The 24,413-nt window shown below is 37.0% G+C and overlaps 2 protein-coding genes across 3 annotated transcripts in view; one reads left to right on the forward strand and one right to left on the reverse strand.

Annotated features, from left to right (window-relative positions):
• The window catches only part of LOC145991231 (coagulation factor IX-like), a 35,094-nt gene extending 21,752 nt beyond the window's left edge, over nt 1-13,342 (reverse strand). The window contains exons 1-3 of the mRNA XM_083127195.1: nt 13,185-13,342; nt 2,281-2,449; nt 481-643 (exon numbers count right to left, since the gene is read on the reverse strand). Coding sequence (XP_082983321.1) covers nt 481-643; nt 2,281-2,449; nt 13,185-13,262 — 410 coding nt within the window. The 5' untranslated portion in view covers nt 13,263-13,342. The remainder of the gene's footprint in view (nt 1-480; nt 644-2,280; nt 2,450-13,184) is intronic.
• Nucleotides 13,343-15,412: 2,070 nt separating this feature from the next.
• LOC145991240 (putative ammonium transporter 1) overlaps nt 15,413-24,413 on the forward strand; it is a 66,553-nt gene continuing 57,552 nt past the window's right edge. Inside the window, exon 1 of one of the 2 annotated variants that reach the window (XM_083127208.1) lies at nt 15,413-15,628. The gene's annotated coding sequence lies outside the window, so the exon portion shown is untranslated. The remainder of the gene's footprint in view (nt 15,629-24,413) is intronic. The other variant, XM_083127217.1, reaches the window with a different exon arrangement.

Here is a 24,413-nt window from a genome sequence, read left to right on the forward strand (position 1 = left end):
CTCGTGAAAATGATAATTTATAGAAATGTTGCGAAGAACAAAACTGTGTACATTATTAGAGATCGTACAACAACCACAATCGTTGCAATGCATGACGAGGTAAAGAGTAGCGCAAAAGTCATATAAAGATATCCATAAACACGGTAATTGTCTTTAAAATACGATTCATATTTCGCCTCGGATTGGAATAATAACGCCATTTTAACCACCGAAGAAACTGTATGAAGGTATGATGTGATGTTCTCTCACAATTAATACATAAACAATGGCATACACACAGGTTAAAGTGGGATTCGAACCACTATGTGCCTCTACCAGATATCGAACCCGGGCCCCTTAATTACAAGTGGACCGCATTACCACTACACCACCAGGAATGCTGGTTGCAAGGCAAAAGTTACTCTGATTCGAGAAATATTCTTCAGTAAAACACAAATATTCAGACTTTAGAAAGTTATAAATATATGAACCAATAGTTACCTGAAGACACAGTGGGCTGCCGTGAGCATGTATCTGTCGTTGATAAGAGACCCTCCACACTGAAAATGCCCTCCGACTTTGAGGGCGGCCATCCACGGGAGCTCATTTGGCAAGGTTATGTTTCCATTCACAATTCTTTGCTCCAAATTTGCCTTCCCGCAAGCTGAAGTTCACAGAAAAAGAAACAATGTTTTTTTTGGGGTAAAATCCTGTAACAGAGTAAATATTCTCATCTTTCATCACAACATATTACTTTCGTTAAAGATTTTTATACTTTGTGAGCAGGTACGCGTCGTAATACAGGTATTTTCTGTTAGGACTGTCCTTCTCCTCTCCAACAATACCTAAATCATCACAATCCTCTACATAGTTTCCGAGATATGACATATTTTGTGTCATATGGTGCATTCACAAAATTCCTGAAAATCTTGAAATTTTCAAAAATTTGTAACTTTCAACATATTTGTTGGACAAGTGTAATATTATTAAAAGTATCTATCAGTACAAAAAAATGAAAGCAAATCCGTGACTATACTGCGTTTGGTAGAACCTGTCCCGCTTCCCGCGCTAGGGAGCGCTCAACAGTTTCGGTGTCAATGAGAAACGAGGAAAAAATCGTCTGCTGGGCAGCGAGGAGCGAATGAAAGCCAGAAGAGAGGCGTTTACATAGACGCTGTTGCGACGTTGCGTATTTTAATTGGCTGCCTGGCTTTGACTTTCCCCAGCACGGAAACTGTTGAGCGCTCCCTAGCGCGGGAAGCGGGACAGGTTCTACCAAACGCGGTATATGAAGTAACTTTTTTCTTTCAATTGGGTGATTTCACGTGTATTGAGAAACTACGTACAAGCGTATTCGGCAATTCCGTCATAGTAACGCCTCTGCGAGGAAGATCTTTTACATTAAATGCATTTAATGGATGACGTCAAGGAAATTATAACAATTGTGTTCTTGTAATATTCTTTCTGGGCACAAAATAAACTTATTTTAGCATGTACAAAAATAACTGTTACTGTAAGCATTTAGTACTGTAAAAAGTATATATTAATTTAGGAACACGACGTTGCATATTTTTAATCTTCATAAACTCAACTAATGCTTTAATATTAATTGCAACTACGCCATCATAATTAAATATATTAGGTATTTTACCATTGCACCACAATTTCATGACGGTGTGTAACGACTCAAGTGAAGTGCTTCTTTTGATTGTTTCGAATAATCAAATTTAGTATTTCTAGAAAATAATGCTGTTTTTCTCATCTTGAAGTACAGACTTATTTAAAATTGCGGAACTCGCTTTTGATTGATAAACATGGATCACCGTTTATTTTTCTGTAGGGATGTGTAAAAAATATATAAAGAATTATTACTAAAGGACTTTTCTGTAGCGTTCCAATTGATAGAGAGAAAATATAACAAAAATTAGCTGTCTAATAAGTTGAATATTTTTATTGTTTGTCTACATAGCTCTTGAGAAGTATCTATGTGTGAGAGACTAATGATCATAGAACCAAATTTATTTGAGTGCCATTTTTAGGATTATATAGCCTACTCCCAGTCGGAAGTATTCGTAGTAATGAATTCGTTTCAAAGATACGTGGTCAACGCATGCCATGTATAAAATTTTTACTTTTGCTTTTGAATAGAAAATTAGTTGCACCTGGCAATACCGCTAGCGAATCAAATCCAGGGTGACGCAATATTAATGCATGGTTGCAAAGCATGCTTTCAGTAAAATCATGATAAGGGAAGAAACATAGACGAACGGAGCTGGGTTGATCGAAATACAAGGCTCTTACTGCAATTCAAGTTGTGATTTGAATCTACTCCTTTCCCTGGGCTGCTCCCTGTGCTTACATTGTTGGTTGCAGGCGACTTTTCCACTTTCGACGCCTCTTGAGCAGGTTTAGCATCCGACATCAAGGCATTGTTGGTGGGATTTTCGTAGAGGTAGTCGCATATATCATCCTTGAAAGGAAGGAAAGAAATTACATTCCTTATCACTACATTACAGTTTCATTTGAATCGATTTACGTATTTGCTTCATGCCGCTTTATACCGCAATTAACCAGATTTTAAGAACACTTTAAATATCACAAAACAATTTATGAGATTAACTACTTGTTTAAGAAACAGCACCACGCAAGGACGAACAGTTTTGTACATTGTGAACACTCATTGGAAATGCGTACTTTATTGGTCATAAAAATACCAGAGAACCACATTATCGTAGAAGCGTAATGAAAATCTAACGTTTGAATTATACCACATCGTATATTATTCTCGTTTATAACCCATTTAAACAACGAAAGAGTTGAACGAGAGAGTAACTGTGTAGTATCGTAGAGCTTGATACATTTTCTTCACTTCTAAAAACTGTTGAATTCTCTTTTTTTAAAGAAAGCAGATATATATATACAGTTTACCTGATTTTCTGTTGTTCAAAGTTGCGCATTGATAGCAGAGATAACACATGTTTCAGTGAATGTTCACATATGTGTGTTCATTTTAACAATCTACATCTACATCAGCGGACTCCATGGGACTTGGGGGGGGGGAGGGGGCTCGAGCTTCCCAATGTTAACGATGTGGGGTCAGAGCCCCGCAAATAATTTGCTTAAGAGGATCTAACGCATTAGTTTGCTTCTCTTGTAAAGTTTACTCTGAATTGTGCCACATGAACTTAACTTTAAATACACATTTGAAATGTTCTAGACCATCAACGCTGGGAGGCTGAGACCGCTAAATCATCAACTTGGGCGGGGGGGGGCTAATGACCAGAGACAGCAAAACACATGACTTATTACTATATACCAGGTGGTTATAATTAAAGTGACGGTGTTCAGAGTGGTACAGCACGGGCTGTAATGAGAGTAGCAGTCTGAAACTTCGTAGATATGCTAATGAAGCAATGCGCTCGCGAATTATGAAAAAAAAAAAATTAGTTCCAATTCTCGCCACCAGGGTAAAAAATGGCGCTGTAAGCAGTCGAAACGTCGAATTTTCCGTAACTCTGACGTCAAAGTCGGTGACATTGCCTAACCATTGTGTGAGCTCCCTGGTTGTCATTGGTGACGCTTGTTGCTTTTTCCTTTAGTAATGTTCATGTAATTCGAATAGTGAAATTGTAGCGATATTTTATTACAAAGAGTATTGTTTTCTGCGATTTATAGTGTTTTTCCTGTAACTATACCACGTTTTGACTGCTTACAGCGCCATTTTTTACCCTGGTGGCGAGAATTGGAACTATTTTTTTTTTTTTTTTTTTTTTTTTTTTGCATAATTCGCGAGCGCATTGCTTCATTAGCATATCAACGAAGTTTAAGACTGCTACTCTCATTACAGCCCGTGCTGTACTACTCTGAACACCGTCACTTTAATTATAACCACCTGGTACTAACGTAAGTATATAATTATGAGTATTGTTAACATTTTTACTAAAGAGTTTCAAAAGACGATGTGCATGAACTAGGGTAGTGGATGGGACGTTCGGGCTACAAATGGCTCTCACATGACATTCAGAACGAGATCGTTGATATGTTAGGGAGATCTGTTTTGCGCTCCGTGGTAGCAGATATTAAAAGTCGGGAATGTGAACAATTGACATTCTGCATTCGAACTGTGAATGAAAATTTTGATATTTTTGAGGAATTCATGGGCTTTACGAGATTCCGAACACTGAGGCCAAAACTTAAAAAAAGGGAGGGAGTCAGTCATTTATTAATTTGTTTCAGTGATCAGAGGCCCCCCCCCCAATAATTTTGACAAGTCGGTGCCCCTGCCTTTAGTCATAACTAAACGTCTAATGTAAACCCACCATTGTTTTTCTCCGAATAGTGGGTTTTGGGTAATTTTTTGTCTGCCTGATATGTTGGAGGCGTGCATCTGTAATAGAGAAAAATGGCATTCGGGGTGTATGTGGAAAGATGTTGTTAAAAAGTTATTGAAAAAGAAAAGAAAGAACAAATATAAGTTTGTAAAAAAAACTGTCAAGCACAATTTTGGAGTTGTTTTTTTTGTAAATCCTCAAGAGTTTCTAGTGAGAAGGAAGTGCCTGCATATCCTGACACAGTATCTTGATGTCTGGTTGTGCACTTGAAACTTTCAAGCGGATATTTGGCTCCAAATTTAGTATATTTCGGTACTTGTTTTTTCAGGTACAGCATGAATAACCCCTCTATGGGCTGATTGCGTACCCCGTTGAAGTAGTTAATGTACCCCTGGGGGTACGTGGACCACAGTTTGAGAACCACTGATGTACATAATGCATAATGTAACCGTTTCCTATTAGGATAACACTGTATATTTCACCCCAAAAATAATTTAAATAATTTATGCCAGAAACATAGCAGTGTTTGGAAAGTAACTTTTTGAAAGTAACCGGGTTAACGTTACAATTACTAATTTCATTCGCAGCTAGCCAAAACAATAAATCAGTTACTAATTCTAATTCTAGGAAGTACCTACTTGTTAGTTACATTTACTGATACTCGAAAAACAACTGTAAGTTGATTTAACTGTTGCTTTCCACGGGAAATTTTCTTGAAAACAAATTATTCACACAATGAATGATCATTAATTGTAATACAATAAATAAATATGAAGACTTACAAGTGTTCCTTTTTATGCGTCTGGTACGTAATATGTCCCCATATTTATATTACTGCAACAAATAAATGACGGAATAAAGAATCAGGTTCCTTTGAATGATTTAAATTTGAGAAATTGTTCGTATGTCAACCACAGTACTTTGCATATGGTGACACCTGTATTTTTTTCTCTTCTATTTCAAGCTTAACAAGATTCATTTGCGATTTCGTAAATATATCCCTGTGTATACTCCATCATTTATTTCATGAGAATGTATTCGTTCTTGTGTGGGTATTTGCAACACGGTGTGTACTTAAAGAATAGTTTCTTGTGCATGTCCAGTGATGAATTCAGGTGGTGCCCTGTAAATGTAAAAGCCCCCACCTGAAAATTTCAATAACTTGGTAGAGCATTCGGACAATAGCTAAGAAATTTGGCAATTATGTTCACTTTAATTTAAAGTAAAACGTACTTTTTCTGGCTTTTCGTAATAATAAGCACTTTCAACTTCTTGCAGGTATTTTAACGGTTAGTCAGTCAACAGTTTGCTGTGGAATGGGGTGACGTGCTTGTGCAGTCTCATCGAAATCGATTAATTGATTGATTGAGTTGGAGTTTTAAGTCCACTTTATGCACAGTAAGGCTAATCAGGACTGGACCTACAGTTTAAAGTGGGATCCGAACCACTATGTGGCTCCACCGGGTATCGAACCTGGGACACCTTGATTAGAAGGCGACGACACTACCACTGCGCTATCGGTGAGGCCCAGTCTCATCGAAATGTGCACTTAATTACATGCATATGTAAGTGGTAAGGCGTAATTCCTTACAATAAAAGCTTATTATACCAGCCCTCCCTCTCTGTGTCCAATGTTGAGTTTCAATGACTGGCGATAATTTAAATTATTTTAAAACCTCAAACCTGTGTAATTACATATGAGGCGTTGCAGATACGAAGGACGAACTAAACAAACATACATTCTGAGGGAAATGCGTTTCAAGTTGTCAGGCATAGTGCGAATTCCACAAAAAACTTGGTAACAGTAGATCGGAATGTTTCATGCGTGATTTCCAAAGTTTTTTGTGGAGTTCGCACTGTGCTGGACAACTTGAAACGGCTTCAGCGGGATTGCGCACACTTTTCAGGTTTTATCAGTGGTATCTGATAAGGCGTTGACAAGCTGTCACAATGTACAGGATTGAGCACAAAAAAATGAGGTGATGTTGTCAGATGTAAAATGTTCTCAAGCCGTTCTCACTTCTGTTGTGTTTGTTTGTGTGTGTGTGTGTGGGGGGGGCATGTGTGTGTGTGTGTGTGTGTGTGTGTGTGTGTGTGTGTGTGTAGACTTACACGTGTTTTTGCTGGATGGATAGCATTAGATAGGCATAGAGGATAAACCTGATTGGTAGACTAATGTAATGGTCGGTGTATCTCCGTATTTATACCGAAAGTCACGAGCTTCGCTTGACAGAAGTGTTTGTATCTCGTCTTGGTTGTGTTGTAATTGCCTTCTGACGCTGAAGAATGGCGGATTTCCAATTAAGTGTTACTGAAAAAGGAGTTTCTTGTCTGATTAAGGATGGTTTTCGTCGATTTCGGGAGAATAATTGGATTGATTGGATTGATTTGTTGTTTTAAGTCCACTTTATGCACAGTAAGGCTAATCGGGACTGGACCTACAGTTTAAAGTGGGATCCGAACCACTATGTGCCTCCACCGGGAATCGAACCCGGGACCCCTTGATTGCAAGGCGACGACGCTACCACTGCGCCATCGGGGAGGCCTTCGGGAGAATAAGAATGGATCACAATTAAGGTTTATTAATTACTTATTTGACGACCAAAAAGAGCATATAATAATTCTGTTATTATTTTACTGTATTATTGATCAAGATTATTCTTAGGAAATGCGCACACGAATTCAAAGCTATGTACATATTGTTAGTTGTAATTAAACAATTGTTTATATCGTTAATGTAACCTTAAATTTAGGCTTTGACTATTCGATTGCTATGAAGTGATACTCAAGCAGGATATCCTCAATAAACTTTTGTCTGATTTTTTCAATTCCACTATATGCACACTGACTCTCTGACTAATGTCTTTTCCAGGTGAACTTTGAAATCTTGTTGTGCAGTCATTATCACTGATAGCGAGGGAACTGTTATTTTGGAAGAAAGATTATTAGATTCCAACTTGAAAGTACCTAAAAAGGGATTTTAGGGACGTGTAATAAAATTATAAATATAATTTATTAATATAATTTAAATATTTTTTATTATTATTGTTAATATTATTTAGAATATCATAATAATTGTTTTCTTCGTTTCACTTAGGTTTCAACCGAGAATATGGGCTTCAGAACCCTCAGCAGTTCCTAGGACGACGAATGGGGCGGAAGCATTTCACAAACACTACAAATGAACAATTCTATTCGCCGTCTACAGACATTCATCAGGTGATTTCATCCGTTCTACAGATACACTCAGAAACAAAATTGAAATTACGATCAATTGCAAAAGGAGAAGCCAGTGCACAAAGGAAGGACGAATTGAAAAGCCATAACTTCATAGTGGAACAGTATCAGAAACTTAAAAGTTGCAGACATTCAGAATATGAGACAGGACGTATTATATTTCTGAAAACTGTAGGGTTAAAATTACAACCAAGGAAACGTTAAAAGCTTGATGATGTCAATAGTGACTTACTGTATTATGTAAATTGGTATGAAAATTGTATCTTGACTTGCTACATTTACTGGTCAAATTATATTTTTTATTTAATCCTTAAGAGATTTACTATTTTATTTCTAATTTCTCTCTCTCTTTTGTCTAAAGAAAAAAAACAGTCTTGCGCACAGACTTTAAAGCTATGAAAGTGGCAACGTTGGATCAAAATCTGTGCGCAATTCTGGATCTAAAGTGTGCGCAATTCGGTTGCGGCGCTTGAAACGTATTACCCTCACAATGTACGTTTGTTGAGTTCGCCCTTCGTATCCGCAACGCCTCATATTGAACCATGTTTTTATAATATTAGTATTGTCTTTATTAGTATTAAAGTAATTTGGTGCTCATGGCATCCCTCCGGAAAGTTTGATATCCCCGCTCGCCAAGAACGAAAGTGTCTGGATTCAACACTGTACATGTCAAATGATATGAGCGGAAAATAGGGGATTTGTTCCCTGATTGGAACGAAGAACTTGAGAAATGCTACAATATACGCCACGGGATGTTTCCCTGAATAGAATAACATTTTAATACATGTAGCTGCTGTTATGTTGTTCGTGTTGAGTCATCAGGCAGATGATGTGAGCACAGTTGACACATTAGTGACAAATATCTTCCGTTCACTCCATTCAATCCAACAGTGCAAGAGAAAAACAAGATCAACAACTAGATACTTAGTCGTAAACGACTAAACACTTAACGTATGTACTTGTCCAGGACGGCGACTTGTTATCTGCGAACGTGCCTCACAGTACTCAACTTAAATTGTTGAGAAGCTTCAAATTGTGATGTGCAAAGATAAAGATAAGGGAAATAAAAGCAATGCTAACTTAGCATTTCAAACACAAAATGCTATCAAAGGTAATATGATGTCATATTGTCCAAAGTAGGCGTCTTCTTGATCCTCATATAGCTGCTCTATTAACTTTTAAAATCTCAAACTTGTGTAAGTACCTATTGAACCCTGTTTCAGTATTGTATCTTGGCCAATGGTCGTGACACTTCTGTTTCAAGCAGAAGAGACCTGGCAACTGAAGCCACGTTGCCGATATGGAGAAATATGTACTGTACTTGCACAAACTAAAGACTGTTCCATTCAAGTCAGCAGTTCAAGGTTGTCTTATTCCCCATCAAGTAACCTAATTACCCTTTCCACCTCTCTCTCTCTTCCATGTAGTACAGCAGTGTTATCCATGACTACAGGCCCTTCTCGATGGCACGTAGTTGTTCAGGTTCCACTTTAAACTGAAGGTCCAGTATCGATTAGCCTTTCTGCGCATAAGGTGTATTTTAAAAACAAACTTCAAAAAGAACAATGACTTCAGTAGACCACCTATAATTTTTACGACATTGCTTCGAGTAAACAAACACCACTAGCAAAGAAGAATTTTACAGAATGAAACTGCCCGCCCCCGTAACGAAGCTGTTTGCACATCACGCTACAACGCCAGGGGTCCCGGGATCGAATCCCGGCCTGGGCATGGATGTTTGTGAGTGTCCTTTCATGAATTTCATCATGTCATCACTCATACCCATCTTCGCAAATTAGCCAAAAGTGGAACAAAAAGCGAAGTAAAATAAAACAAATAAATCAATCAATGAACAAAAAGAAACAATTCCTGAGTCAACATAGAATTTACTATAACGAAGGCGTTGTAAAAATATTTATCTTGAGATTTCGGGCTGTGTATGGAACCGGTGGCCACCCATCATCGTGGGGAGCTAGAAATGAGTAGCGTATCCCGGTCATGGCAACCTACATCAAGGACTGAGGTTCGTCGTGCTGACCACACGTCACCCCGTAACTGGTTGGGTGATCGCCTACCTCTGTTGAGGCATGTGAGAGTGAGGCCGGCAGGCAGTAAATAGGCTCTGGCTCTCAGGGGCTGTTCCGCCACGGGTTAAAAAAAAGTAAAGAAAGAAGTCGTTCCTGAATGCATTCGACTGTAAAATGGCACTGCATGGCTGTGAAACACAGACAGTGGCTGAAGCTGAGTGGAAAATACTGAAAGCCTTCGAACTGTGGTGCTACAGGGCAATGTTGATGATCGCGTTGGTAGAAAGAAACAAATATGTCATAAGAAACGCACATAGCAAACAGTAGCGTACTCAGAGAATTTCGTTTCGGGTGGACACATTTTCAGATGTGCTCTGCTTTCCTTTAGTGATAGTAATTCATTAAGGGGTTCTAAAGCCATGCTAAAGAATAGGCCCAAATTTCTTTGGATAACGGTACAACTAATATAGATTCGGTAAGGAAGAAATTTTCCGATATAAAAGATTGTTTTATTCACTAGAACCTGTGATCCTTATAATTTTGTTGCGATTGAAGGTATTTAAGTAAATAACAGAAAATATAAGGTCTCCGTCATGTTCAAACTGCTGCGTACAGATGGCGCTGAAGTGGTAGTTTTGTCAATACCGGTGCATTTTTTTTCATTATTACTAGTAAGGAATATTTCGTGGTGAAACAATTCAGAAAGCAGTGGTTATCATTGAAATTTTTGAAGTGACGTTTTGTCCCAGTATACTGCGAGGTACAGATTTTAGCCAACACCGTGATTTCGGTCCGTTTTTTCTTGATCAGTGCCACGGTGGAGGACCTAGACAAATAGTACCTACCCTTGACACATGCGTAGATCTGGCAACATGGACACGACATGACAAACGGTGCTGCCATCTGTTATCGAAAAGTTACTGCAAAATTGCCTTTAGTTTCCCCTTATCAAGAGTTTCTTCTCTCCCGTTCTCTTCTTCCTCCTTTCCTTCCCGTGTCTTTCTTTCCTTATCTTTAGCTATTTATCTTTCTCTCCTCTATTTATTTCCGTATTTCTCCACCTACTGTTCATCTTCCTTCCTCTGTTTCTCTATTCCTATTGTAGATGTCTAGGTGGGTAGAGTCCACCCAGTGAAAACGCCTCTGATAGCAAGAAGATTAAACTGGAGGACAAAACTCCATGGTGCAACAGCCCTTTGCTAGCCAAGACTTGCGAAACTGATTTTCATTGGGTGGCTCGTCCCATTGCCATCGTTATCCGGCTGTCTCTGGTGATCGATTACTGATTACATGAAACTGGTCGCAGAGCTGTAAATTGTAGAAGCAGTAGATAAAATTACGACATTAGCAGAAGACGGTAATAAATAGAGAAGTGCAACAAAGCACGATCATACCGTAAATACGTGCAGCAACCTGCCCTCAATAAATAAGAAACACGAGTAAATAGGGGAAGGCTCTTTATAATCCACTTCAGTCAATGCTACTAGACTAGAGCGATCGACACATGTTATTCGTAATAACAAAATCTCACCACCTAAGTTCTCTGGGGGCAAGTTCCGGCTTAGGCATGAGGGTAAGGATGTCGAATCGACCCTTCTTAATAGAAATATGTTCGATACATCGTTGGAAAGGGTATGAATCAAGGATTCCAGAAATGTAAAATTTAAGGTGAGGAAACAATTGGAAGTGGGAAAAAGTAGTATTAATTGCTACCCGATTCCGCGCTCTGCCCCTGGGGTAATTGACCTATTGCCTCCTACTGCTACCTCGGCCCCGCCTTTTTTATAGAGTCCCTTTGAATAATAACATGAAAAAATACGAATGAAAACATGATTTTAAAAAGTTGAATCCTAGTGGAAATTCGCATATATATGTATATTCACGTTGAAAACCAAAGTTCGACCAGGCAATACTGTGAGTGTACAAAATGGATTAGGTTCAAGGAAACCAGCTATGGCAAGTAATGTATTATTATTTCATAGAAATGTAACTTCAAATTTAGAAATGCACAGTGGCAATTCGAAGTGTTAAATACGTACTATATTTTTTTACTTTCAAACGGTAAAACACATGGGTCGATTGTGCAGTCTTTGTAAGTATCTCTTCATCTATTTTATCATGTCATCACTCATCCTCAAAGTCACGATTAGACAAAAGTGGAAGAAAAGGGAGGCTAAATAACAAAAAATACGAAATGCAAAAAAATAAATATTGCATTAGATTGTAAGCGCTGTTATTTAGGCGAGAAGAATGAAGAACAAATAGCAATGGCTCGAAATGGGTGGCGATGGGGAAAGGGAGCTAGAGAATATGGCCCTTAACAGACGATGTCTGTGGTAGAGTGGTTAGCGTTTGTTCACAATACGACGTCAGAGATCCTTAAGGTATGAATGTGTGTATATTCTATTATCTATTTCATAAGTTCATCCTCATCCTCGTGATTAATCTATAGATGTAGAAACGCGATATGGAGTAACGTAAAACTACTTACCTTCAACCTCTGATTTAAGAGAACTCCCTAATGCTATACAATTAAAACACTGTATGATAAATGGCTACCGTACAATTATAAAACCGTATTTCAACAAGTAAAAAAAAACTTGTAGTATATGTATACAAATTACTGATTTTATTTATAGTTAATGTTTAATCTTGTCTACGACGTATTTATTATAACAGTATTACCCATATGAAGTTTTTCTAATACATAGGAAGCGTCGAGTATGGGTATGTAATCCTCGATTGAGAAGCATTATATCGGACCAATTTATTTTTGTTGCCAATTGGCACATGTCTCACTTTTTGAAGGTAAGCCTCCTCGCAAATATAAATAATTGGCACAAATGTAGGACTAACCCTCGAATACAAAATACTACCTTTGAGGAAAAATCTTTTAGATTAAAGAAATAAATACTCTACGGAAACATGAAATATGCAAATTGAATTAAGAACAATGACACAAAGTGCAATTACACATTAGGGTTAGAGAAACGTAAATTCAAGTATATGTCATTTCTAGAAAATAAATTATCAACCTTGAAATTTCATTTATTTTTTTAATGTAGTTTATTAAAACAGTGATGTATTTTTTACTGGATTACTATTAGTTTTTTTTTATCAAGTGCAATAATTCAGATTTCGAGAAGAAACTACCAATTTAAGTTTTTCAAATTCCAATTCAATCAAAATTCTATTTATGCAATTCACTCTCATTTTTTATTTTAGCGTTATATATGCCTTCGTAGGACTTGTAAATGTAATATAAACACAGAATTTACTGTTTCACATTCTCAAGTCTTTGTTCAACATACGTAAACATAGTATCAAGTTTGCATTTAAAATATACCGAGTTCACATAAAACCGTGTAAAATCATTTAAAACATCGGTATGCGTGAACAAATTACCGCAGTTTCGATTCCACGATTTAATTTACACGGTTACAACATTGAGTGTAAAAAAAATAGCAGGCAATGGGTCTGATACATCACAGAACAAACCATACGTGCAATGCGCACTTCATGCAAAACAGGAAAAAGAGACATTTCTGCTAATCCTACACTTAATTCAGTGTGGCATTTGATAACTGTGTTTGTGAACGAAACAACGTACCTCAACGTCTTCTTCAGTGGCGCAGTTAACGACGAGGAGAGCCCACAGCAGCCAGATGGACAACCGACAGTTCGCCATTGCAACTGTGAAGAAAGAACTGCATGGTAGAGGCACACAGAGCTCCTACCTTAACGTTTAGTAATGCCCATCGACGTGTGACCACTTCAAACATTCAGACAATGAGCACCTGCTTCCTTTTTGTTGCCATTGTTCGTATGCATTTGCCACACATGGTAGGTAATCATTTTTTTTACTGCATGTGCAATTCTGTTCTAGATCTAGTCATTGCTCATTAAAAAGATGTGATGCAAACATTAATTTAGCCACAAGCCTAGTTTTATGTTCAAACTGTTTCTGGAAAACTCTTTGAAGTTCTTGCCCTGCTTGATTGTGGTGAAAACTTGTTTAAGGATGTCTCGGAAATTTTCTATGTTCCTTTTCTTGTTCAGACTTAGTAAATCATAATTCCTGCTTTTCACTACTTCTAGGCAGGGTTCAAAATCACTGAGAAGACTGAAATTTCCTTAATTCCAGATTCTCGTTCATTTCAATACACTTTTGCATAACAAAAACAAGGTGGGGAGTTTGAGATGTGTTATTCAAGACTGTAGCTTCAAAATCCGCAAATAACACCAACATAACATAGTCGTTTCATAATACAGGAATGTACGCCACTCTTGAGGTGTGGTTGCTTTTGCTCTGTATTTTATTTCTACCGACGTAAACTTCCAAAGCTCCGATTTATCGTTGAAGATGGCCTTTAACTTTCCAGCTTTCCAATTCATACACATTCAGAAAGTCATTACCCATCCCCTTCATTTTCATTTTTAACCATGATAATCATTATGATTATTCATACAATGCTCAGCCATAGTTCAACAGCTGGGTCTTAATTCAAGATAATCCTCTGTGGCGTTGTGCGTTGCCTTGCTTCTTGTCCATGTTTGTGAAGATTTTAGGCCTCATATGCCTAAAACTTTGTAATATTGTTATTCACATCTCTTCACAACGAGTTTTGATGAATACATGTTTTCATTCATGACACCTATCCTGTCCCCATATGGTATGCAACATATAATAACTTAACATAACTTAATAACTTCACATAACATAAATAACTTAAATGCTGATGTATCCATAACTTGAAATCCAATCAATTTTTACTTTTATTGTGTTCCAAACATTCAATTAGTCTCCACACCACATGAAAATATATAAAAGGTCTGAACCCCCTCCCCATAAGATCCAGTTTAATATTTACATTTAAGAAGTAATTCCTTTTAAGCCACATGCTTTATATAATAATAACATCGGTTTCACTTAACTAAAAAGTTACGTGAATTTCCTATTGTACAAACTATGATATGCAATTTAAAGTTCTTACACTCTCTATTCTTCGAGTATTAATTAATTTTTCTCAAGTTCGACTAATATGAAAACAAAAACAGTATCCATTTCAACTTACCTTCCATAAATTATAGCGTTTCAACAAACAGAATTTGGGTTCATTTTGGTCAATTTTTGGAAATTATTAAAATTCATAATTATCCTCCATTTCGTCATTGTCTAAACCGTGAAGGCTTTGAGCTAACTAAAGTACTCGTGGGGACGACTTTGATTTTTGTAATTATTAGAATTGGAGACGGTGATTATATAACACTGTTACTAATTCTGCTCTATTTGACGCAGTAAAATATTGCTTCAAATATACCTACAAGAGAACTTCTATGTGCAATCCATTTTCAACTTAACTCTGCATATCAGCGTGAAAAATTATTTGAATGGATATTTTAATAAGGTCAGTTATAACTGATTAGATTTCAAAAGCCGTCCTATGAAGATAATCGTCTATATTATTTTCTAGTTAGTTTTTTGACGTTTCACTTAAAAATAATATTTCAAAACCTGATAAGGTTAACTAGAGCTAAGTATGAAAGTACCAATGTTCGTGTTTTGTACACCAATTTACTGTGCTTGACAGACACAATAAAGATTTTTTTTCTGCTGTTAATGTTTATACAACAAAGAATTCCAAACATCTCGTTAAAGCCTAGTTTGTTCGATGTCCAGAAACCAATGAGGTTAAAAGCGAGAGCGGATTGTTGCAGTTTCTCTTAAAAATAACTTCTGTCATAAAACTATCACTATAAGTACACAATTTCTCTTTAAATATGCTCCACAGAAGCAGAGACAAAGCTACAATGTGACACTTTGTTCAGAGTAGTATATCTAATGGTAATAACTGCAGATATATGCAGTAGCCTACCAGGGACTTTATTTTGTGAGGCTTTGAACCTGGATCCTAATATACCCTACATCAGCAGTTCTTAACCTGTTGTATCCTGACACCAAGGACGTTCGAGAATGGTTTGAAATGTTACGAGAGGGTTTGATAACTAAACCTATTTAAACATTAAGTATGTCTGTCTCACGGCGTTCTACAGGTAAAACGTGTCAATCTGTTTCATCCTTTTTATTAATATAGAGATGGCTCATAACACAAACCTTCGTAATGTAGAATCCACATTTCCAGATCAGTGAGTGAGTCAATGTAGTCTGAAATTGTAGTTTAATGAAGAGTAATTTTCTAATTTTTGGTCTCACATATAAAGAGGCTTCACGGAATTATCAGAGATCTCTTCATGTAACGACATACGAGCGTGTATAATAATTTTCTGCTATCTGTGATCATCATCAACATCATTATCATCATCACCATCATTATTATTATTATTTGAATAGTATTATAAATATTGCAATCACTTCCATTGCATATTTAAAATTAAAAGAACATTGATGAGTAACTTCAAGTACCGGCAAATGTTGATGCACTTTAGTACTTCAAAAATTAAGTTCTAGGAGTCCATAACAATAAAAAACAATTGAAAGGGTCCGTGTTAAATGAGAGGAAAGTGCTACCGTACAAGAAAAGTTGGCAAAATTTTCAAGCATAAATGGACTTGCTCCCTACCCCTATACTGTATAGGGGGAGGTCATCACTGAACTAATCGTCCGCCATAGAAAGTTGATTTGCTTTATTTTACTTCGCTTTTTGTGCCACTATTGGCTAATTTGCGAAGATGGGGATGAGTGATAATGTGATGAAATTGATGAATGGACACAGTAGTTATGTTCCCGGATATAGTCCGATAAATCAATTGATTGGAAAAGATCGATGAAAGATCAATTGATGATAAAGGGCAGTGGACAAGCAAGCATTGTTTGTTTTTGGAGAGAGGCCAGAAATGGGCGGGGTTTGAGATATGGGTGAGAGATTTGATTGGTTGTTTGGATGAGGAGATGATGACGTCATAGGTGTTTTGAGTTTTGATTGGTTGAAGAGTTTTTTGACCCCGGAACGGGAAATTCCCGAGCTTGATTTCAACAGGAAATTACTGAGTCAGTTGAATGATGATTAAAATGTTGTCTGAGAAAGGTGAAAGGTTATAGATAAGAGGTTGAGGTTTAGAAAATGTTGTGTGAATCACGTGAAAATCACGTGATAGGAAATTGTTGATTCGGGTCGATTCTGAGAATTTCCCGCCAAAATCACGTGAAAGTCACGTGACCGGAAATTCCCGGCTCGGGTTAATGTTCGAGTGAACAAGCAGATATTGTTATTATTTGGCAGGGTTCCAAAAATGTGTGGAGTTTCAGATAGAGGTTAAAGGGTATAGATAACGGATGGGGAATGTTTTACTGTTGTTTTTTATTTATTATGTTTGTTTTTCGGTACAGAGGTTGATTTAGGTTTTCGAATTTAATGACGCATTCAGTATAGAGGTCAACAACCTGTCTTTGAGAAGCCGGGAAAATGTTGCTGACTCATTTGATTCAAAGATTGTTGTATTAATTTAAGAATACAAAAAGTATTTATTTGGACATGTTTAAGGAAAATGACGTAATAGGAAGAAGGGTATATATATGTAGACGGTATAAAAAGAACGAGAGTGTGTCACAATGGCAGAGTATTACATAACGTTTCCGGAGAAAGCTCTGAATTTCTACGAGATAAGTTACGAAGAGTTTTGGGAAGTCATAGAATCCTGCGGCGATATCGATACCGATCGTGAGGCTGTACAGCGAGTGTTGAAACAGTTCCCGTTTATGTACGTAGCACTACGTGAAGCTCCATGGTGCGGATGTTACCTGTTCAATAGATCGGGAGAAGCAGTCCATCATTCCTGCGAGACGTTGAAGGAGATAGTGGAAAGAAAAAAGTTTACGGATGAGAGAACACGATTTCCCAGTCACAAATGTTCGTGTGAACTCATTCAGAGGAAGGATGAAGATGAGATTGCTGAAGCTTTAAAACAAAGAGTGAAAGAGTGGCTTGCCGTGTTAGTGAACAAAACTATTTTGTGGTGTACTACCTGCAACCGTTCTCTACTACGTAAATTAGAAGGACACCCCTGTTTTCCAGTGTTATCTTCGAATCGTCTTGGTTTTTCCAGAGCCCTGTTTGATAGTGATGTAGAAGATACTGTGCCGGTACCGTTATCACCAATACCTGGAACCCCATCACCTATTGTATCAGATTGTTTTTCTTTGGCTGATTTATGAAAGTGTTCAGTTACCCCTGCTACCGATTTTCGGGGCATTGTAATAACTACCTATCAGTCGATTCTCGATACAAAACTTACGAAAAGTGGCCTGTAGGATTACAACAGACACCTGAAGAGTTAGTGACTGCAGGATGTTACTATTCAGGCCACGGTGATAGAGTACTGTGTTCATATTGTTTTTATGGCTTTTGTGATTGGACACCGGAAGATTGTCCTGTTATAAGACATCTGGCAGCAGTGCCCCATTGTAGTTTTATACAAAGTGTTGCATTACTACATTATAAGGTCGAATGTAAATATTGTGCTAATAGAGAAAAGTCTGCAAAAAGAGTTATTGAAAAAAATGCAGATTCTGTAATGATTTGTAAAATCTGTTTTTTGAATGTTTGCGATATAGTGTTTCTCCCGTGCAGACATTTTGTCAGTTGTCGATCCTGTGCCTCACAACTCGATAAGTGTGCTATATGTCGTGGATCTATTAAAAATACATTGACAGTTTTTACCTGTTGAACAATGGATGTATGTTTTTTGGACGTTCAAGGTTTACGAGGAAAAGACGGTGAATTTGTGTGGAAAGAAGTCGGAATATTGAAGTCTCCTTTTGAATGTACATTTGATTATTTAGTAAAACCTCCATACGGTCTACATTTGTTAAGTGAAAAATATCGTCGTGTGAATTATTGGCTCCGTGCAAACAAACACGGACTCTCCTGGGAAAATGGTTGGGTACCGTATGAGAAGTTAGGAGATCTTTTATATTCTGTACTTGTAAATGAAAATGTGTATGTTAAAGGTACTGAAAAAACTAAATGGTTGGAAAAATGTATCGGAGAAAAACGTATGAGTACGTTAACCGTAGATAATATTGAAGAATTTGGGTGTCCAAAATTGGAGAGTGTGAAACTTTCGGTAGAGAAAAAGAAATGTAGAGAACATAGTGAATCAAAAAATGTGAACAAAACCTGTGCAGTTGAAAATGTTTGGAAAATGTACCATTTCTACTGTGATAGAGAAAAATAAAAAAATGTTTAACCTTTTTTTCAAATGTTTTACTTACAATTTAATAATATACATATAAAGATATACATTTACAGTAAAAATACATAATGGATAATAAAATTATTTATAATATCAATGAATGTCCAAGATTGTGTTGAAGATATATTTCAATCATCAATTCGTTGTACCAGAGAACGTGAAAATGGCTTATCAGGTTTTCCGGTACTTCTTTTCTTTCTGAAAACATATTCTTTTCGATACAATGCACAAAAGTCTGTATATGTGGCTGTAATTTATGATAACGTTCGTTCGTTAATTTTCTTAAGGGTGTGAAAAGTTCACAAAAAAATAAATGTAGTTCCGGGGGTGTAAAAATAAAAGCATCCGGTGAGGAATGTTGATACATGGAAATACAACGTTTTCCGAAAAAATTTACAGCACTGACAGTAACATTCCCTGTGACGAGATAATTAAATCGTCGACCTGTTTCGATGTAATTAAGTACATCAGATTTCAAAACACACAATTCTCTAATCTGTGAAGAATTAATTCGTACGGGTAATCTTCCTTGTTGCGAAAACTCCCATACCAGATTGAAAGGTGTTTGTTTTTCGAATCCTACTGCTACATATTTGGTTTTTTCTGTGTTCAGAAAGTATATATTTGCAAGATAAAGATCCAAACAGACATCTATGTTGTGCAGTTCCGAACATTCGGTTTTATTTTGGGAAGAACTGTTTTCTTGGCGTATTTTCATGAAATCACAATCCTTTGTCACATCCGGTTCACTCTCGATCGGTTCAGTTTTTATAACAGGAATCTCAATTTTGGTAGGGGGCAGACGTCTACGTTTTCTACATCTAGAAACACCATCCTTATGAGTAATACGGTCTAGAAGCTGATCATGTTTTTCCATTGTAGAATTTTTGACCGGTTCCATGATGTTTTCACTAAAGGTGTCAAGATGATACTGAGAGTGAGCAGAATCATCATACATATTTTATATAGAAATCACCTTATACACTCCCGAACTGGTTTGATGGAACGACACACTTGTGCTCCTTTAGGACACTTTGAATGCGGTAAACATTTGAAGATCTGACGAAAACGGTGTAAAATATATTCATCTTTACTGACACCCGGTGGGAATATCCGGATGAAATCCCTGGTTGTGACGTGATGTGCTTTATAATAAGCATATACACAACAGTAATGTCCGCAAGTTGTAGCAAATATTCCTTGTAAGGGGGTATTATTGTGAGTCCAAATAGAGGAATGACGGTTCAAGAATGTTATGAATTCTGGGTAATAGGGGTGGAAACCGTATGAATCAAAATATTCTGCCTTATTGTTTTTGTCGAAATAGAAAGCAACCCAGTGTGTTCCTTCGGAATCGGAAGTATCCGTGTTTGCGATTATCAAAGCAGGGGTGGAGAACGTTCGAGGCAGAAGATCTCTCGGGTAAACACCACAAAAAATTGTTTTGGTGGAACAATTGTGAGATAAAATATGTCTGATCTGTGATGTGTTCATGTCGGATACGTTTATAATAAAGTACACAAACACGATAGTCTTTTTCTATTACGATACAGGTAGGTTTCTGTGGCAGAAAACAGGAATACACCAAATTTATAGAGTAAAATTGTTAGATTTATTAGTGAAGGATAGCACCTCTGTCTTTTGTCACATCCAAGGCCACTTCGAATTCAGCATAGAGAAGACAGGTAACATTTTCCGACAGTTGTGGAGAAAACTGCATTTCTACTCCTAAGGTACCTTGTTCCTGTAGACTGATGTGTGTATCGTTTCCTGAAAAATCTGGTGTAATGTCGTAAATTAGAAAAAATGATCCGTTTTCAAACATCTTCCTTGTTATCTGATGTCCATAATTATTGTGATGGATACCTGTGCCGGAAAAGAGAGTTTGGTAGGCACGTGTTACTAAACCGCTATTTCCTCCTGTACTGATTCGTAAAGGTTCAGAAGGTGTGAGCTCTCCATTTTTTACAAGATGGAAAGAAGATAGGTTAAAACTTCTAAAGTCGAACGGATTTTTTTTACTGTCTCCGAGAAAGCTGGCGGTGGATACCATAGTAAAAAGAATAACATTCGAAAAGGACCTTGAAAAGCATTGTCGATAGAAATCTGCTGCGTTCCTGCAACGTAAGAGTATGCCTTGATAATACTTCTTGTGAACGGATAATGTGCAGGAGCGTAAGAAAGTGCTCTGTCTATAGCCAAACTGGTGCTAGGAGTAGGAATGACGTGATTTATTTCGAGAGCAGCTTTTAAAATTTTTATTTGTACGCTAGGTGAATCTTGATCTCCCCAGATATAAAAAGCATCACGTGACTTGATAAGTTCGATACGTACTTCCAAACCATTGAGTAGATATTTAGGCTGATTGAAAAAATCTATGTGGAGTTTTCCCATAAGTTCCATTTCGGCTGTTACTTCCATAGGATTTCCTGATGACGGAACGTACTGGAAAAAATTTTTTCGGGTGGTGAAACCTTCGTTATTGGTTGTGATTTTATCTTGGTTTCCAGGTGTGTCCAGGTACCATAAAGCATTAGTAAGATGTGTATTTGCAGCATCAGTACCGTAATTCAGAAGTACCTCAAAAATCGATTTGTATGCATAATTGTTGTCAGCATTTGTTACAGATATACCGTTGATAGCAACGTTACATTGTGAAAATATAGTATTGAGGAGATAATTTACTACCCCACAATTTTTTGTGGTTGCATTATCGGTCGGCAAAGCACTCATACGACTCCCATCTTGTTTAACCATCTCCACCTGTAAACGAAGATAAACAGATGCAAGATCCAGAAAATCTGTTGCTGTTGCAGGTATGAGAAATGGTATCACGTTCTGGTTATCGATGGATGCAATAGGTTTGTAGGTAACAGTGTAGGTTTTTTCGACATTTTGTTGAATAGGTTTTTTCCGAAAAAGATCGAACTGTGAAATCATACACGTGTTGTCCTGCATCATTGTGTAAAAATATTTTTGACTTTGATAGTCTGTTTGATTTTTCTGATCCTCGAGGTTCTAACACGGGTACCTGAATGTTTTAACATCGAATGAGTATTTTTTCTTGTAATTCTTCTTCTTATACCCGAACCTGTCAGAGAATCGATTTTTGTAGTGCTCTAGTTTTGAGATTCTGACCAGCTTCACGTATTCGCTGACGAACAATAGTTTTCGGAGTCTGCTGATTTGTTGCAATCTCGGTAACAATATTAGCACCAGTTTTTAAAGCTTTTTGTTCGATAGTTTTGTATTGTTCCAGAGAAAAGGTTTTATCATTCTGAAGAGTCCAGCAAAAAAATTATCGGGCGACCGCTGTAAGCGAAGATAGAGAGGTTCGAGAAACGAAGTTACATTCTGGTTATCGAAGGAAGCAATAGGTTTGTACGGAATAGTATGTTTTTCTGAAAAAAGGTCGAACTGTGAAATTACCCAGGTGCTGTTCTGTATCATGATGTAAAAATATCTCTGACTTTGATATTTTGTCTGATTTTTCTTTTACGTGTTTTTCTAGATTTCGATGATGTTTTTCGACGTTTTACGGATGTACGTTTTTTCTTGATTCTCGAGGTTCTAGCACGGGTACCTGAACGTTTTAACACCGAATGGGTATTTTTTCTTGCAATTCTTCTTCTAATACCCGAACCTGTCAGAGAATCGATTTTTTGTTGTGCTCTAGTTTTAAGATTCTGACCGGCTTCACGTATTCGCTGACGAACAATAGTTTTCGGGGTTTGCTGACTTGTTGCAATATCTGTAACAATATTAGCACCAGTTTTTAAAGCTTCTTTTCCGATAGCTTTTGCACCACTCCAGAGAAGAGGTTTCACCATTCTGAAAAGTCCAGCAAAAAGAGAACCTAATCCTCTTCCTTTCTGAATTCTGTTAGAACGAAAAATGGGTCCGATTCCTCCATGTATTTGGGTTGTGTAATATTCTGCTTGCGAATTCATGATGACTCATTCGTTTACCAATATAGACTGAGAAAATAGTGTTATGTCGGTTTTTTAAAAGGATTTTGTTTTTTTACGAAAATGTAAAACAGCGATAGTAGGAACGGAACCGTTTCTTAAAGGTAAAAAGTTTCCTTTTTGATCGTTTAAAGTAATTTCTATTGTTTCAAAAGAACTTTTATCCAGAGAAACATAGTGAATCGGATTGAATGTGTGATGAGCTACAGGTATCGTACATGTGGTATCTACTTCTGAACATTGTTTTCGAGTAAGACGTAAAAGACGTATCATTTCTTCACCGACCAACTGTTGTTTTACAATATCTGAATATACAAATATGTAAGGATTTTTATCGACAACGTTATTAGATATTACGTGCGAAGAGTAGATAGATTTTAATATATCATATCGAAATTTAGCATAGTCGTCTGTTAAATCTATTGGTGTTATTGTATTGTCTACAGAGGCATCGGGTTCAGGGTCGAGCATTCCTGTTTCGGACAAGTGTTTATATACGGCAGCTTTAAAATAGAATCGAAGATGAGTAGGAATAGCTACATTTGCAGGGTTGGTTTTCAGGAAATAAATAAGATCATCTATTGTATAAGTAGCTGCAGGAAAATAAAACGGTTGATCGTTAATATATAGTGTGTTATCTGTAGAAACAGATGACTCGAATGAACTCCATTGCGGGTCAGCCAGAAGATGCCAGAATTTGTAAAGCACAGATTTTCGTATTTCTCGATTATCGGGAAGGGAAGTTACGATCGACGAAATCAAGTCGTCAACATTTGTGTATGTTCGAACAGGAAATGTTAGTTGTCCTGAATCTGTTTCCAAAACGTTATCATAAAGAGTTGAATGACATAATTCTGCTAAACCGACTTCCCACAAATCTGGAGGCAGATCGATACGTTTTGCCAATTTTACAGTAAAATGAGTTAATGTGTTGTTTGAAAAATATTTTTCTGATGAAGACGATGGGAGGTAGATGTAGAAATTATCATCCATTCTGACTGAACAAGAAGAACTCACTGATTCGAAATGGTGATATATTTCGATATATATTGAGGTTTAGTTGTTTGCTATCGGTTTTAGCGATGATGCCTTGATCCATGAATCAAAACTGGAGGGATAACCCAGCCAACGAACAAGGTATTCTAAATTTTTACCTTTACCTCGTGTTTTTAAAATTTTATCAATTTTATACTCTTCGTCAGGATTCGAATATACTTTCTGAACCTCCTGTTTGTAAAATGTTCCTTTTACAGGTTCACCATTTAAGTCGTCCAATATGTAAACAGGTACAGGCTGCCGTTGAACGACGGAATGAATCTTAAAAAGTTCTCGTGACCACGATTGTTCGTATCCTTTTTCGAAATGTCCTTTAACAACAGAAATTCGCACAATGTCCCCAACTTTCAAATCTGAAAATGTGTGTGAGATACGGTTGATGTGTCTATTGAGATGTTTCCACACTGTGTAAACATTAGTTTCGTTTACATCTTGAGGTGCCATTCCTATGGAACGATGGATTGCAGTATTGTAACCTTCAAGAAGTTGAGGTAAAATATCTATGTAACGTCTTGTCTGTTTTGCTGTAAAATATTTCCACATTCGTTCTTTTAACGTTCGGTTAAAACGTTCCACTATACTTGCTTTTACAGGGTGGTTAA

Source organism: Lepisma saccharinum, chromosome 1 (assembly GCF_977018435.1).
Source record: "Lepisma saccharinum chromosome 1, izLepSacc3.1, whole genome shotgun sequence".
NCBI lineage: Eukaryota > Metazoa > Arthropoda > Insecta > Zygentoma > Lepismatidae > Lepisma > Lepisma saccharinum.